Source organism: Sinocyclocheilus rhinocerous, unplaced genomic scaffold (genome assembly GCF_001515625.1).
Source record: "Sinocyclocheilus rhinocerous isolate Xijiao unplaced genomic scaffold, SAMN03320098_v1.1 scaffold418, whole genome shotgun sequence".
In the NCBI taxonomy this organism is placed as follows: Eukaryota; Metazoa; Chordata; class Actinopteri; order Cypriniformes; family Cyprinidae; genus Sinocyclocheilus; species Sinocyclocheilus rhinocerous.
The window spans coordinates 50,991-68,028 of NW_015651146.1; the positions used below are offsets into that span (position 1 = coordinate 50,991).

Here is a 17,038-nt window from a genome sequence, read left to right on the forward strand (position 1 = left end):
TGAGCGGGCGAAGCACTGATGCTAATGAGCTCTAGTTATTATAGTGTTAGGGGAGGGGCCATGCTCAGTGGCTCCAGTGCATCATCGAGACTTAAGTCCCGCCCAAAAAATCCTGAACACAAAAATGGTGAAAAACTGTTTAATGGTCAAACTCCACAATTCAGCACTACATAGTTATTCGTCTTTATAACGTGTTTTCAGCTATACATTTCTAACATTTATAATGTGGTTTTTTAGAAACAATTCCCTGAATTGCCTTTACACTGACTTTAAGTTGATAAATTAATTAAAATTTAAGTTTAGATATATTTCAGAAAATGACCAATTTATCATTTTTAAGTTATATTACAGATACAGAATAAATATATAATACACATAAATACACAAAAAAGGTATTAAAAATTTAAAGACTGAAGAGTAACAAAAAGAGTTGACAAATTTACAGTAATCGAATTTACACGAGTATCATAAGCAATGTTTCTTTAGCATCTAATCAGCATATTAAAATGATTTCTGAAGGATTATGTGACACTGAAGACTGGAGTAGTGGTTGCTGAAAATTCAGCTTTGCCATCACAGAAATAAATAATATTTGAAATTATATTAAAATAGAAAACAGTTATTTTTAATTGCATTAATATTTCTCAATATGACTGTTTTACTGTATTTTTGAGCAAATAAATGCAGCCTTGGTGAGCAAACTTTTGAACGGTAGTGTATGGCAGAGTTGTATAGTTTGGCATTTTTAATTCGTTCAGCTGGGTCAAATGGTGGGTTTTTTCTAGTTTAGCAGAATACACTTTTTCTAATACACATGATATAAGTCTCATCCTAGTGAAGTTGATTCTGTGGCTGTTTTACAGCGTACATCTACCTCTGCTGGACCGCAGCACACCTGACTTCTCCAGCTTCAGCACAGTGGATGAATGGCTTGATGCCATCAAAATGGGCCAGTACAAGGAGAACTTTGCCAATGAAGACCTCACTACCTTTGAAGCCGTATCTCAGATGACCATGGAGTATGCTATCTTCCATAGAGCTCAACATATTCACATCAATCATTTTCATTCGTTTCAAGCTACAGAACCAGATGCTATAGCCGCCAGAAACCTATTACTGTAAATTTGATAGATAGTCTTGTCTGCTTAGATCATTCTTTGACTGTGGCATTATGCAGTTGCTTCTCTCACGCCCTCTTTCTGTCCTCACAGTGACATTCTGAAGGTGGGAGTCACACTAGCAGGCCACCAGAAGAAGATTCTCAACAGTGTGCAGATGATGCGAGCCCAAATGAACCAGATCCAGTCAGTGGAGGTTTGATTCTTAAGAGTGGAGGATGGGACCAGCCTGTGCACACCAGACCCCTGTGGACCTCCTCACAGAAAGACGCCCCCCTCAGCGAGCCCTGTGTCCAGAGCCCAGAAGTAGGGGATGATCAAGAACAGATCCCCGCAAGACCGCTATGGTCTCGATACAGCACCAGCACACTGAAGGCAAGCTGTAGTCTTTGCAATGGCCAAAATTATCCATAAATGTAATTCTGGCTGCATTTACATGCAAGTTTATGTTCCAGTATTATCTCTGACTTTGCGGTATATCTAATAAACCACATAAAAACCTCTCATGTCTTTTTAAATGTTGGTATATCTGTTATTTAATAGACATTTAAGAATCAATTTTCTAATTTAAGGTGGCATCCTTGTCAAATATACAATTTGCATAAAAATAATAGCCTTTTGTATGTAAATTCCTTGCTCTAAGCAGCTTTCTCTATTGTTACATCATGAAATGTGCTACCGATTACCTGCAAATCACCTGCCAAGTAACTATTTTTGCTAAAGTTTTTCTGAGCATCTTATGGGTCCATTCAAAAGCATTTATAAAGTGCACCCATTATATTATTAAAATTCAAATATTAGAAGAATGTGTCACAATTCACAGAATTAGAATAAAATGCAGTCACCTTTATCATGATAGTGTTATATTGAGTATACATTTATTCAGAGCATTTCCATGTGCAGAATAAAAGGGTTGAAAAGCTTGTTCATGCATGTAAATGTAGCCATTATCACAAATTATTTTATAAAGATTATTTTGGCTGTTAGTTTTTCTTTGGGTAAATCTGCAATCTCATTAAATGAGAACAAATCAGATTTTGATTATATAGCCCTGTTACTCTATGATATGATTTGGTTCTCAAACATATTCACCAGAAATGTATTGGAGAATTTAAAAGGATAATTTAAAATGTAAAAACATTGTCTTGGTGTGCATCTGAAACGGACTATGGACTAATAGCAAGAAAAAAGGAGAAACAATTATACATGTGTGATGCTCATGTATGATGAGGAATGATCCATTGATGGATCTTGTGCTGGCAGAATTTGCCAATATGAGGACTATTATAAAAATTCAACTATGTGAATAGTAGGCAAAGCAACCAGAACTGGTTCAGTCTGTTTTTTTGTTTTTGTTTTTGTTTAGTTTTTTTTACAAAGTAATGTGATGAATATTTTTTATTCATGAGTTTTATTTATTTGTTTTATGCTTTGTAACACTATTACTTTCCAATTAACCATATAATAATGCACCAGTGTTGTACTACAGATGTTCTTGTCACATATCAGAAGCACTTAATGTGCTGATTTCCTCACAGAGCCTGCCGACAGAATTTAATAGAGGTGCATGCCGGATTTAATTTGATGTTTACTTTCTATCCCAATAGTATGTGTCCCTTAGTGTTCATTTTTCATCAGATGTCATGTTTTGAAAAAGTTTTCCCCCCACATTTTTCTTTCAAAATTTTGACAATTTCTTGTATTTATGTATATGTATACATATATAATTATGTGTGTATATATACGTGCTGGCACTTCGCAATTAGGGTACAATTTGTTGTAATTTTTAAAGCATTAAAGGCACTAATCCCATGTTTTTTGTTGTAAGAATTGTTAGATGTTTGACAAACCATTATCTAACAAGATTAGCATGAAAGTAGCTAGTTTTGAACACTTTAAATGTCCCCGTCTCCCCCTTGAAATTTGTATTTGGCCTGTCCCACTTTATTTTCAGGCCTTAATTTGTATCCTATTTGCTGTCCACATGAAATAGTTCTTGCCACCAAGGAAGCGCTGCACACACAAAAGCAGCTTACGAAATTGAAGAATGAGATGAAAAGAGTACAGACCTTTGGGAGACCTAAAGACACATTACAAAAGACTTTAAGTCTGCTTTAATTGAAAGATATGTTTTTATAATAACATCAATATCCTTCCTTACTGGGATAGTTTTGTGCAGTTTATCTGAATTTTAGTGGCGTGGCAAAGGTCATTTTGACAGTATGAGCCTGGACTAAGTGAAAAGACTTCACTGACCATGCTTGGACAATTTGTTTTTAAAATATATATATCTTTGACATGTTTTACACAAACTTTATGACATATTCAGCATTATTGTGAAGTAATTTGCAAAATACATGCTTGCTTGTTTGTTGTTTTCAGTATATACAGTGTTGGTTAATAAGCAGTTACAGTTCTAGTCTGTTGCTCTTCCTGGAGCACAGCACATTTGTAACCCAAAATAGTTGTTGAGTTGACACTTTTGACACTGTGACACCGTCTCTCTAAAGTGAATGTGCTTCCTATCAACTTGTTGACTGGTCTTCCACGTTTAAACACTTTACACGTGTATAGAAATACTCTTGTTCACTTTCTTAATAGGTCTGAATCTCACATATTTTTGTTTCAATCACTCTCTCAGCACTAACACCTCTTACCGACCTTCACTTGTTTTTCTCGTAGGCATACTGACTTTTAATGTGAGACAGTTTGCTGTGTCCTTTATAAAGCTTTGCCTGACAAACTCATAACTGTTAATGGTTATGTGCTGCAATATTTAGGTAAATATGCCCATATCTATATTCCATGCTTTCATTTTACATTAAACTGCATTTTTCAGAGTGCTAGGCAACTCTCTATATGTAAAATGTAAAGCTGAAAGTGCAATGTTTTGTAAGCAACATCATTTATTATTGCAAAACCATTTCTTCTTCCCCTTTTAATTGAAATTTTAACAATTCATGAAAGCACCAGGAATCAACTTCATAAAGGGAATACAATTTTTTATTTCAGTCTTTGCAATTTATTTTATTTTTTAAATGTCATTACCATAACAACAGAATGGTAATAAAAAGGTTGTATGAAAAGAATGTACATATGTTAATATATTAGAAAATACCTTCATGTATATCTTTTTTGTTTACCATTTTTAATTGTAATGTGGCAATTTTTTCCCGTTTTACTTTCTATTCGATACATAATCCATTTCTCTGTGGTGAATATATGACTGTGGATTAGGCCATGTACACGCATACAATAGTATGCACACACTTTAATTGGTAATAACTCGTCATACACGCACTGTACTGTCCACCTTGACCACTGTGAGTGAAGCAGGAGGCTCTGGATTTTGTATAAATGTACATTTACTGTAACCCTGTGAATGATGTTACAGTTGAATAATTTGTAGTATTGCTATTGGTTTATTTTCTATGAAAGAACATTTGTGGCCCGTTATGTTTTTCTTCAATAAAATATGGAGCAAGGGTCAGTGTCGGGGATCATGTGATAAGTGTTTTGTTTTTGGTTCTAAAGTCTAAATGATTATTTTGTGTTTGTGTTGTGGATGTTGTATTGCTCCAGACCACCAGGGGGAGTTGTAGACTGCAAAATGAGATCTAGGTCTGTTGACATGCTTATGAAAAGTGAATTTTTGGAGGCATATCTAGCAGCAGAAATACTGGAGAAATCACAAAATGTGAAAGTTTAAAAAAAATGTAAATGTATTTTTTCTTCAGAAACTTATCATTTCTGAATGTTTGATTTTATGCTTTCCATGATTAATTTTTTTTTGTAGTTTTTCTTAACTTTGTTAGACAGATGACTTTTTATCCAAAGTACTGTTTCCATGTTCTTTTTGAATTAATGTGCTTCTGGTATGGCATGTTTCTGTATCATCTTTAAACAAGTTTGTCACAGGTTTCTCAATATTTTGCAAATATTACTCATAACTGATCTGTTCCTAGCAGAGATAATTTCAATTTTCTTGAAAAATGCCACTAATTTGCTGTTTCTTTCCTATACCGTTTATTTTCCTGCAGTTCATTTGGAAAGTGTTTTCTGCTGGCATGTTAACTCATGCCTTGAAAGCTATTGGCATTTGACCTGCTCTGCTAGTTGATCTGAAGACTTGCGCCTCCTGCCATCTATTCAGCCCAGTCTTGTTTTGTTGACATCCTCTACTCTCACCCAGATAGCAAACAAATTAGGAAGCTGTCAATACTCTGTGTTTGTGTGTGAGGGAAAGAGAGATAGGGAATAAGCTTCTCAAGCTGTAGTATTAGAAAGATTAGAAATCTTTTGGCTGTGATCTGGGTGCTACTGTGGAGCCTGAATTCAGACCATCTGATCTTTGACAGTAGTTGTTCCTTCTTAATTGTCATTCATTAATTCTATTTTGCAGGTAATTTGTGACTATTCCACCAATGGCAGACATGGGGAGTGTTCTGGAAAGATTTTTCAAGTCTATTTGGTGATGATAAATCTTGTAGGTAGCTTGCTGGACACCGGTTTTGCACTCACGGTCTTGACAAATAGGGGTCAAGTAAAGTCGCATCAATGGCTAATCATTGAAACACGATCAAACTGTGTCATGCCCATCTGATAACTCTAGTATCACCTCGTTGACTGCAGTGGACAACAGTGTTTATTTAATCCCAGTGGAATTAGCCACCACACCAAAAGTACAATGAAATATTATTCCAGTAATCCCATAACCTGTATTAAATATGTGGCTATGTAATTCTACATATACTATGGTGCATTTATATCCACATAAATTGAATTTGTCAGTACTGTTGTGATTGAAAGTGCTTTAATGACTTGGCCCAGTTTTGTTGATCCCTTGCCGTTAAGACTTCGATGCTGTGCATTCAAGTGGGTGTCCTAGTTTCCAAGACATTCATATTTTGTGACTGTTGGTGCTTTTTTCCAACTCAACCACTATTTATTTTGTGGCCAGTTGTCTCATAAGTGCAAAGGTTCAGTAGGGTGACAGTATCTTGCTCTTGGGTATGTTGTTGAGGATCGTCTGGAATGAGGGCCCAGAATGCACCTGGAAGGAAAGTGTGTCACCATGTCCTCAGCCGAGGCTGACAGGTGTTCTTTTTGGGGGTGCTGGCACATGGTCTTCTTGCAGTGTGTGAATGTGTATATGGGATTATCTCATGTTTCTCTTTAAAGACCCTGGTGAGAAAATCTGAGCTGGATGATCTTCTCCACTAAGCCCTGTCATGCACCCTCCTTGACGATTCTGTAACATGGTCTTCATGTTTCTCTTTAAAGACCCTGGTGAGAAAATCCAAGCTGAATGATCTTCTCCACTAAGCCCTGTCATGCACCCTTCTAGACGATTAATAGTTTGGATCTGTAAAATAATCAACTCAACCCTGCCAAAGCAGGGCACACAAAGTTATCAGCATTTTATTGTCTTACAAGCAAGCCACATTCTTATATAAGTAAGTATTTAGTATTTATTTCACAGTAAGTAGCATTACCTTTTGTTTGTGTCCTTTCCTGTTGTGTCCCATCCATAACCCAACTGTGTCAAACAGTATGTTGCTCATGATATTTATCATTTATTCATGTGCCAGACTTTAGTCGTGAATGGAAAATCTGCACAGCTTTTCTGACACTGCCAAATGCCCTACTGGGAAGATATCCTGTACCTACCTTCCTTTGCACTAATGATCCTGACATTTGTTTCTTTTACAGGGACACCGGAGGAAGTAACATTTCAAGTTGAAATTTTTCAAAGAAGTGCCACATGAAAAAGGTCAAAGGCAAGTATTTTTTTTTTTCTTGGTGATGCCTGCCAGAAAGGTCAAGGTTACAATATGACCTATGGGAGTATTGTGTAATTCCATTGGGCTGTGCCATGCTATTCTCCAGCGCATGTGATGTAAGAGGAAAGCTGTCTGTGGTCACAGAATGTGTTCTATCTGCCTGGAGATTTACAGCAGCACAGGAGTAAACATGAATTCAGAACACAGAGCGACAAAAATAAACAACAGCTGGCAAAGCGATGAGTAATGACCGGTTTCATGGGCACACTGGAGAAGAGGTACTGTCAAAATCTTTTTGTATTCCTCTCGATTCATATAAAATGTGAACTTTTTGAAAGCGTTGTGATTTTAAGGACAGCCATTACATTTAGGATGTAAACAAGTGTGATTGAGCTGTGCAGCTGTGACAAGGTCGGGAAGGTTTTGCATGCGATTTCTGATTTGTAGCATGCAATAGACAACAATGATCTTCTCCACTGAGGTTCACACACAGTCACCATCTCTCACTTTCAGGGCAGTAATCTGTATGCACACAGCCCCATGTTAATCGTCACATCCATCACCATGGCAATGGAGCCAGAATATAAAATCATGCACTACACCGACTGAATCGGAGGACAGCAGAAAAGAAGCCAAATGTGATTAAATGTGAAAACCATTGCCAACATATCATTAGCCATTTATTCAGGATGGAAGAAGACTTGCAACCACAGCCTTGAGTCAAATGTGCTATGGGCACTACGGTTCAGCTGGCACACAATCAAGAGCAGAAGCATATGGACCAAGACACGGATCAGCACATAGTGTACGTTTGAATTAAAGAATCAGAATTCCCTTTCGACTGTGGGTAAACCAAGTGGGCTACACCTCCCCTTCCGTCATCACGCTCCCCTCCCCTCTCCATGCCTCCAGCGCTTCCCAGTCTCTGGTTCACTCGTCTCTGTTTACCTCTCTGCTAATCCCTTGCATTGCGTGGTCTCTCTCTCTTCCCTACATTCTCTCGATCGCTGTCTCTCCTCCCCTTTCATGCTCAGAGCCAGAGGGCTGCCACACGACCCACTCTGCCTGCTATATGATCTCGTGGAAAACAGAGCTCCGTGTCTTTGTAGCCGCTTGCTACTGCTCGAGCCTTTGTAGATTGCAATCTAGGAGACAAGGAAAGATGCCTTCACGACAACCCTGACTCCTGTCATCTCCAGATGCACCCCTGTCCCCTTTCCTAGTATCTCGCCCCCTGTCCCTTTACCCCATCCCCTCTCCTCTACTCTCCAAACCTCCCTCTCTTAATCCCCCCAATCTCCCCTTCACCTCGCACCCTCTTGACAATGTTCTCATGTGTTCGCTGGTTTCAGCCTTTCCTTGCCTTGCTATCCTCTACCTTGTTAACTTGGGGGTACAACTGCCCATCCAGCTGCTTGTGTCCAGACCATCACACCGTGGACTGCACAAGTCAAGGGCTCACCCGTCTTCCAGACTCCATCCCTTTGGACGTACGGAGACTACTTCTGTCTAACAACTGGATTCCCTGGATCCCTTCTGATTTCCTGGTTCTCTACAGTGATTTGGTCTACCTGGATCTGAGGAATAACTCCCTAACAAAGCTGGAGCCTGGGACTCTGAGTACATCCTCCAGACTGGTCTATCTGGACCTGGGGAGCAACAACTTGACTGAGATCCCCTCGGGAACTTTCGGGGAGTCCCGCAGTCTGATCAAGCTACGACTCGGGAACAATCCTTATTTGAATATGGTCAGCAAGGACGCCTTTGCGGGCCTCACCTCCTTACGAGAGCTCGAGCTAGAGAGGAATGCCCTCTCTGGCCTGGACATCGGGGTGTTGAGCCAGTTGCCTTCTTTGCGGGTGATACGCCTGGAAGGGAACCCCTGGGTGTGCAATTGCAACTTTGCCAAACTCTTTCTGTGGCTATTGGAGAATCGTCACAAGCTCCCATCTGGTAAGCTGCTTAAATCTTGCTTTCCTGATCTGCATGAAATAATATCATACATTTTTTCTAATAGTCTCTGGTGGTTTAACTGTGAAAGATCCAAAGGGTCAATGACACTGAGGGTGAGAACTGTTTATGCTTAAGGTCTACTTTCTGAATAGGACGTACATATGGGTGGACTGATTTTGTTTGGGATAGAGATGCTTCACAACCCACTGGTTGCTTACAGCTGAGACTGAACTATTTTGAATCATCACATTAGCATGATGGGCTAGTAATTCAATTGATTAAGGTCTTGAATCTCTCAATCGAAAGTAACATTTCAAATTATAACACTTGTAGTATTACATGCCTCCACTGCATCTTGTGTTTAGCTAAATAATGCATGAGAATGTTTTCGAACCAAGACAAAGAGGTCAACACACCGTAGGTGATCACTAGAATATGCAAAATATGCTTGTGCATAATTCATGAAACATATGCCACACAACATGTTTCCTAATTTTGTTTCATGTCTTGTCCTCTTTGTTGACGTTAATTTGAGTGGTAACTAAAGGAAGAAATTTAGGGAAATGTACCCTCTTGGATACAGTATCCATTGGTCATTATAGGTCACTTACCACTAGTCCAAGGTTAAGGTCAAGTTGAGCTCCACAGCTATATCAAATATATATGCATGATCCTCTCTATCCCTTAGAAGCACAAGTCACTTTTCTCTCCCTGTGTCTGTTTTAGAGACTAATGTAATAATAGGTCGCAAGTTACGAACATGTCAATATAAAAAATGTAGTATATATATTATGTATATATATGCAGTAGTCAACATTTGAAGTGGATCAAAACCTTTCATCAAAGTTGTCCTAAAACCTAAAACCAAAATGCGTTCTTGTATTAGGACAATTTTAATGAACTTTTTTGATCCACTTCAAATGTTGACTACTGTGTATATATATAAAAAATCTCTCATACCCAAAGTGACAATATAAAATTGATTAAAGATTAAATGGTAAATTGTTACTGTTGGAAACTTAACCAAATACTATGATTTGAAGTCTAAATTCACATATTTTTAACAAAATTTGAGAACCATTTTTTAGAGACTAATGTAATAATAGGTCGCAAGTTACGAACATGTCAATATAAAAAATGTAGTATATATATTATATATATATATGCAGTAGTCAACATATGAAGTGGATCAAAACCTTTCATCAAAGTTGTCCTAAAACCTAAAACCAAAATGCGTTCTTGTATTAGGACAATTTTAATGAACTTTTTTGATCCACTTCAAATGTTGACTACTGTGTATATATATAAAAAATCTCTCATACCCAAAGTGACAATATAAAATTGATTAAAGATTAAATGGTAAATTGTTACTGTTGGAAACTTAACCAAATACTATGATTTGAAGTCTAAATTCACATATTTTTAACAAAATTTGAGAACCATTACTTATCATAGTTATCGTCATAGGTGTGAATCTTCCTGATTGGATTAAACTCCATATTAAGAGAAAGATTTGCTTAATCCTCAGAGATTTTGAAGTTTATTTGACTATTTTTGTAGCTTATGATTTGAAGCAAGAGACTGAGATCGTATCTGACTGTATTGCATTTGTAACTTCTAAATCACATCATCATTTAATTAGAGTCCATTTTCCAGAGTAATAATATTAACTGTACCCATTAATTTAACATGAACAGGATGTTTGTTCCTTTGTCAACAGAGACAGAGAAGGTCAGTTGTATTTGTAAACAAAACCCTTTCACCCATTCACAAATGTTTGCAGCCTGTAGACCTTGCACAGTCTTTTATGAACATCACTTCTGTGTAATTTGCAGATTAACAACAAGATATAAATTGAGTTTACTATATAACCTTGAAGATAATTATATAATATGTAATATTTTGGTTTAAAAAAAAAAAAATGAAAGAAAATATGCACCTTATTATGGACAAAGTAACACTTCTTTTCTCTCCAGCAGCTATACTATAGCTGTATTGTATTATTACGGTGTCTTTACTAAGTATATGTTGGTTTTACCAAGGGGGGACATGACATTTAGGCAAAACTGTAAATGCCATGGATGAATATTTCTTGAGGGCTTGTTTCTGTGTTTCATTGTGTTCAAAAAATGTATAAACAATTCTCTCAAAGTAATATTTTCTTTGCAACATTTAAGTTAATTTAAATTTGATGTTATTACATTCAGTGTTGATGAACAAATACAGAGAAGAACCTGAGAAGTCCAAATTGTTTAGAATGTGTCAAGATGTTTTAGACATTCCAGCTATCTAGTATTTATTTACATTTTTACATTTGGCAGACATGGTTACCAAAATTGACATAGTATTCAAGATATGTATTTTATCATTCATTCCCTGGCAATTAAACTGACCTTGGTGTTACATAGCTACATAATGCTATAAATGCTGGTGGTTAGATTGTTTTAATTGTAACTCAAGAAACAAAACTGACACAGTATTTTAAATATTGTATGAAAAACTGTATGAATCCACCATAATGTAGTCTTTAATTTAGATAGTCCAAGGACCACTAGTTTAAACTCCCTTACAGAGTTGTAATTCTGGCACTTGGGTATGAATGAACACGTTACATCCATTATTCAACCCAACATTGAATCTGATACTGATGATAGCACACTTCTGGCACACTTTCAGTTGCCTAGTAAATGGATATTCAGTCTTTCAAGGGCAAGAACCAAGATTTCCACCAAATACGGTGTTGAGTACATAAGCAAAGCATGTGAAGTGGTGTACATATGTGACAGGCGCACACACAACTCTTTAAACAACCCTCAAAGGTCAACAGACAGAGCCCGAGAGGTTACCACATCACAATATATCACCGTTATGCCAACAAGCCATGTATTTACCACAAGATAATGCATGCACTCTGTAATTGTAGCAAAAAAATGGATTTGGATTTATTCAAGGATTTTGAGCACATTAAACAAATGTATTGAATGAAATCAGCGTAATCTGAAAAGAGAGACCTAATGGGATTCATATATTCAGCTGTATTACACTACAAATGCATAGCTTTGATTCATTTCACTGATGCAAACATAAGAATGGCAGTGTCTTCCTCGTGCTACACATATGTGGTGACAGCAGGCTAGACAACACTAGTCGGCTGACTGAGCTTGTGGCTGCTGTGAGAATTTTCTAAATGGGTAAAAGCATGTGCGCCCGTGTTGGTGATTTGTGATTTTTGCTCCGGGGGATCTCCAGTGTAAAACACTGAAGCTCTGGCGTGATTAAACATTAGATGAGCTCGTAGAGCTGGGCAAACGGCCACGTGACAGACCCAACAAAGGAGGCTGAGGTCAATGAATCCCCTGCATGTGGAAAACCCCTTCTGGATGGAGTGACTCATGCCCACTTACTGCCTCACACGTTTGATGATGATGTCAACTGACTTTGGCCAATAACATGAACAAACATGGTGGCATTGTGTTATGACATGGAGGGTTATATATTGATGAGAATACCGTTTCTTATTATTTTCACTCAAAAATACACAAAATCACAAGGGGTTTTGAGCGTGAATGCAATTAGAGGAGAGATGGGGCTCTGGAGCTCTGCCGCTCTGTTGTGTCTGTCAGCGTGGCTGTATTATGTAAGCGATGTTCCACTTCAAATCTGTCATCTGGTGTCCGCTGATCACACGGCTGAAAGGAGATTAAACCTCCCTCTGTGAAAATCAAAATACACACCAACGAGGAAAATTTCACAAACATTTCCCATAAAGAGAGGAAAAAAAGAAAAACAAGATTGGAAAGCATCCCATCTCACATCTTATCTTGCCGTTATGTAACAGGAGTTTTACATAAGTCAGAGCTCGGTGTTACTGCTAGATACAAAATTTCCAAGTAATAATACCACTATGCTGCATACTGATTATAAAATCTTTATTTCTGTAACATTTTATTTAGTAATCATTTATATATATATATATATATATGTGTGTGTGTGTGTGTGTGTGTGGGTTTTCATTCATGTCTTTTTTAAACCTGATCTTAAACATTATGTGTCAAATCTCATAAGCACTTTGTTTTCAAAGCAAATCAAGCATGAATTTGGAAAGCAAGCTCATTCTAGGTGTAGCTCACCCATCAGAAAGGCACTTGAATGTAATGGCATTGAGTGCTAGTGCACATGTTCAATTGGAGTGTGTATAGCCTTGGGTTTTGTGTGTGTGTTAATGAAGTCCACTTGCTCATTTATTATACTTTGAAGCGATACGCTGTCTGGATATGTGACCATCAAATGGCCTTTAAAGAGCTGAACAAAAATAAATTAAATGGGAAATATAAACCGAAACAGACAGTGAAATGAAGGGGAAAATCAGATGAACTTACCTTTTAATTAGCAATATGCAATAACATTTTCTTCTTTTTTTTTTGCTCACCAAGTATGTACTTCTTTGATCAAAAATATAGCAAAAATAGTAATAGCATTACAGTTTTAAAAAACGGTTCTATTTGAATATATTTTAAAATGTAATTCATTCCTTTGAATTATCAGTAGCCATTTTTTGTGGAAACCATGGAACTTTTTTTTCAGGATTCTTTGATAAAAAAAGTTCATAAGAACAGCATTCATTTAAAATAGAAATATTTTGTACAATTATAAATGTCTTTACTGTCATTGCTGAATAAAAGTTTTTTTTTTTTTTATCTTGCTGACCGCAAGCTTTGACTGTGCTTTGTTCAAACTCAGATAATGTTTGTTCATGATATTGTGCAGCTGAGGATGCTGGTGACAATAATGACCTGACATGTGAGCTGGTTCGGAAACTCATACAAGTCAGGTAACTGAATACTGGTCATGAGAGACTAAACTGAATGTTCCATGGACTCTTCTTCACCAAAAGATTCACTGTGCCCTTTTTATCAAGGCATTTCAATTAAAGAGGTCATATAATGAGAAATCACAATTACACTTTCTTAATTCTAAGTAATTCTTTAAACGTACTTTCTAGTTCAAAAAACACAAGTGAAGTTGTGAAAAAAATATCTGAACTTGATACACCACATGGTCTTTTCTGAGATTGTATATATGTTCAATAATAATTGTTCCCCTCTTTGTCTTTCTCTATTCCAGGGTTAGAGGGTATGGAGTGCTCTCTTCCAGGGGACGGGCGGCAAGTGTCCCTCAGTGTGCTTTCTGAGGACAGTTTCCGTGAGTGTCTGGGATTGCTGACTCTCTCTGATTATCTCATAGTCATTTTCTCTGGAATTTGTATTTCAGTGGCAGCCATTATTGCCAGTTTCTTTCTGGCCTCCACTATCCACTGTTTCCAGCGGCTCAAATCCAAAAGGACAGATGAAGAGGAGGCAGAGGACTGAGGGGACTAATTGGACAGAATGGAGATTACAAATTTCCCATAATGCACCACACAGTGGAAGCCAAGGGATTGGATAAAGAGGTGAAAAACCTTATTTCCATGACAAAAGAACCCTGAATTAGGCCCCTGTGTGACTAAGGTGAGGCTGCTAGAGCCGTCTCACATCTCACAACCTTCATCTGTGATTCTTGAATGGAGCATCATGTTTTTATACTTGAACACCAATGATTGAATTGAGCCTTAAGACTAAAACTGTTCCTGAAAACGCAGTTTATGAATCCACTGTTTAATGCCCCTGTATTCAAAATTGATCAGCATTATATTTTGACATCAAATAGCAACAATGGTCTTTTTATGGAAATGTGAGTTAGTTAGTATTTTCTACATGAGTTATTTTTGGTATTGTGTACATGAATCTTGCTCAGTTTTAGTAAGGTTTAGCTACTTGCACTTTAAAGTACAGATGACATTGCACACAATCCCAGTGAGCCAGACTGTAAGCCACTTTTCATAAATCATAATGCCACTTATCACCAAAGAATAAATGAGCATATATTGTGACATACATGTTTTTCATGTAAAGGGTTCAAAACACCAATCAATTCGGTTTTATTACAAATAACACAAGACATGTTTGGTTATTGACGACTTCATAAATGTCATGCATACTCTGAATATGCTTGTTGTAGTTACAGATGGGTCAAAATTATATACTGTATATCAAGTACTCAAAGTATTTTAAAGGCTAAATTAAAAGGGAACTTTGTCCATTTTATATTAATTTTGTCTCGTAACATTCTTTCCTTTTTTACTACGTGTTATGACTAAATAAACATTGACGCCAAAGTGTTTAAAAAGATCAATTAATATGTCTTAATCTTTTTTTTTTCCACATACATATTGTACCTGATCGCAAGTGGGTAGCACTCTTTAAAAACATTTTTATAAATTATATTATATTATATTATTATTTAACTGCACTTTTTAGTGCTCAAATAATTATTACATTTGTCTCTGAACAAGAAAACTGGTTGCACTGTCTTAGACCATATTGTAATTAGATGAAGCGGTCATGCTTTCTGCAGGTGCAGCCAATGACATGCTGTATCATTCCTTCTTTTACTTTGACCCGGAAAGCCCTGGAAGCTCTCAAAGTGCAAAAGAAACAATAGAGCAAATGTAGTGCCTTTATATAATCTCATTTTGCTTCCACTGCACATAGAATTGAGTTTTTTAGGTTGCTGCTGGAGGAGGTTTTTGTCTTTATGAAAGCTTCTTATATATGCTGTGGTTGGGAGATATCCATGACTTAGCAACAGTGGTGTTTTACTCAGGGTCATGAATTTAACAGACGACAGATGAAAACAAGCGACACAGAAGTAAAGATTCCTCAAACATCCCCTCAGATAGAGATGAGAGAGGACGGAAAGCACACAATGCTTATTTATGCTCATTTTGCCTGCTCATTTTCTAGGCGAAAAGTTGAATGAGACAGAGGAAAGACTTTGGCAAAATGAGGCTACGATTCTTCAACACTCAGATCTTCTTGTTGCTATGGTTACGTGTCTGTGGGCCAGTTGTGTTGAATTCAGACACCGCTGCTGAGGATGGCTTTGGAATATTTGACTAATCAAGTCTCCTCCTGTCCCTTGCCATTTCTCAGTGACTTTTAACCAACTTTCCTCTCCTTAAAATTGACTTGATTTATAGCATGTTCAAATGTTGTGAAACTAACATTCTTGCTTCTTTCCTTACTGTTTACTCCTTTCCTTAGTATGATTTGGATGGCCATTAGCTAGAAAATAATTAAGAACATTAAATATTAATGCACAGCATCATAACTACTGAGTTTGAAAAACATTGTAACGTTGTGAAACGCTAAAACTTCAGTTTTAAAGGTAAGTAAATGGTGAGGGTCAAAGTTTACAACAGCATGTGAGTTGAACATGAAGGCATGTGTCTGGTAGGAAGTTATGTGTCAAGGCCTGTTTACTTGGACAGGGGCCAAGATTGTTTTACATTCAGGGCAAATGAAACTGATCCTTCAACTGTCCACTCATTATCCAGTGGTGGACTATGACCTGAGAATGAAACCAAGATCCCTGAAAACAAGAGCAGCATGACCCTGCATCCTGATCCTCTTCACTGTTTCTGACACCGATGCTGGTTAGTTTACAGTGGTTAGTGTGATTACAGTATGAAAAGCCTTTCAATAGTGGTTAACAAGGAAGATACAGGGGGTATAAAAAAAAGAATCACCCGCTTTAAAATAATCACATTTTGTTGCTTTGCAGCCTAATATGAAGACGAACACAGTTTTCGTTTTATCCAGCTGCATTTACTCAGTGGAACTTGTAACATCCAAGTGAAAGAAATAACACCAACATGTCAGAAAAAAAAAAGGATCACGGAGTTGGAAAAAGGATCACCCCCCTTCTAAAAATGACTTGTAAAGTTGTAGCTAATCACCTTCTCAATGACACACAAAGCCATTTAACTTTCAACTGTGATCAGCTGTGGTCATTTTGATCAGCTCAGCATGAAAAGAGCTTTCCTGGAGCATTTCAGTCCTTGGTAGTGCAACTGAAGCAAACAATCAGCTATGGGTGGCAAGGCACTGTCAAAAGATCTCCGGGATAAAGTTGTGGACAGGCACAAATCAGGTGACGGATATAAAAAAAACAATTCAAAGGCTTTATCAATGCCTAGAAGCACAGTGAAGCCTATTATTAAGAAGTGGAAGGTATTTGGTACAACACAGACATTAGGATGTCACTCCAAACTGGATGAAAGAGCCAGGAGGAAACTGGTCAGAG

The 17,038-nt window shown here is 37.2% G+C and overlaps 2 protein-coding genes across 2 annotated transcripts in view; both read left to right on the forward strand.

Moving 5' to 3' along the window:
• Positions 1-1,868, forward strand: part of LOC107712652 (ephrin type-B receptor 2-like) — a 42,531-nt gene extending 40,663 nt beyond the window's left edge. The window contains exons 13-14 of the mRNA XM_016517961.1: positions 864-1,019; positions 1,212-1,868. Of these exons, the coding sequence (XP_016373447.1) occupies positions 864-1,019; positions 1,212-1,320 (265 nt within the window). The 3' untranslated portion in view covers positions 1,321-1,868. The remainder of the gene's footprint in view (positions 1-863; positions 1,020-1,211) is intronic.
• Positions 1,869-6,935: 5,067 nt separating this feature from the next.
• On the forward strand, positions 6,936-14,919 carry LOC107712669 (leucine-rich repeat-containing protein 38-like). Its single transcript, XM_016517976.1, has 3 exons — positions 6,936-7,179; positions 7,415-8,854; positions 13,979-14,919. The coding sequence occupies exons 2-3, from the start codon at positions 8,227-8,229 to the stop codon at positions 14,221-14,223; spliced, it is 873 nt and encodes a 290-aa protein (XP_016373462.1). The 5' UTR covers positions 6,936-7,179; positions 7,415-8,226; the 3' UTR covers positions 14,224-14,919.
• The last annotated feature ends 2,119 nt before the right edge of the window (positions 14,920-17,038 follow it).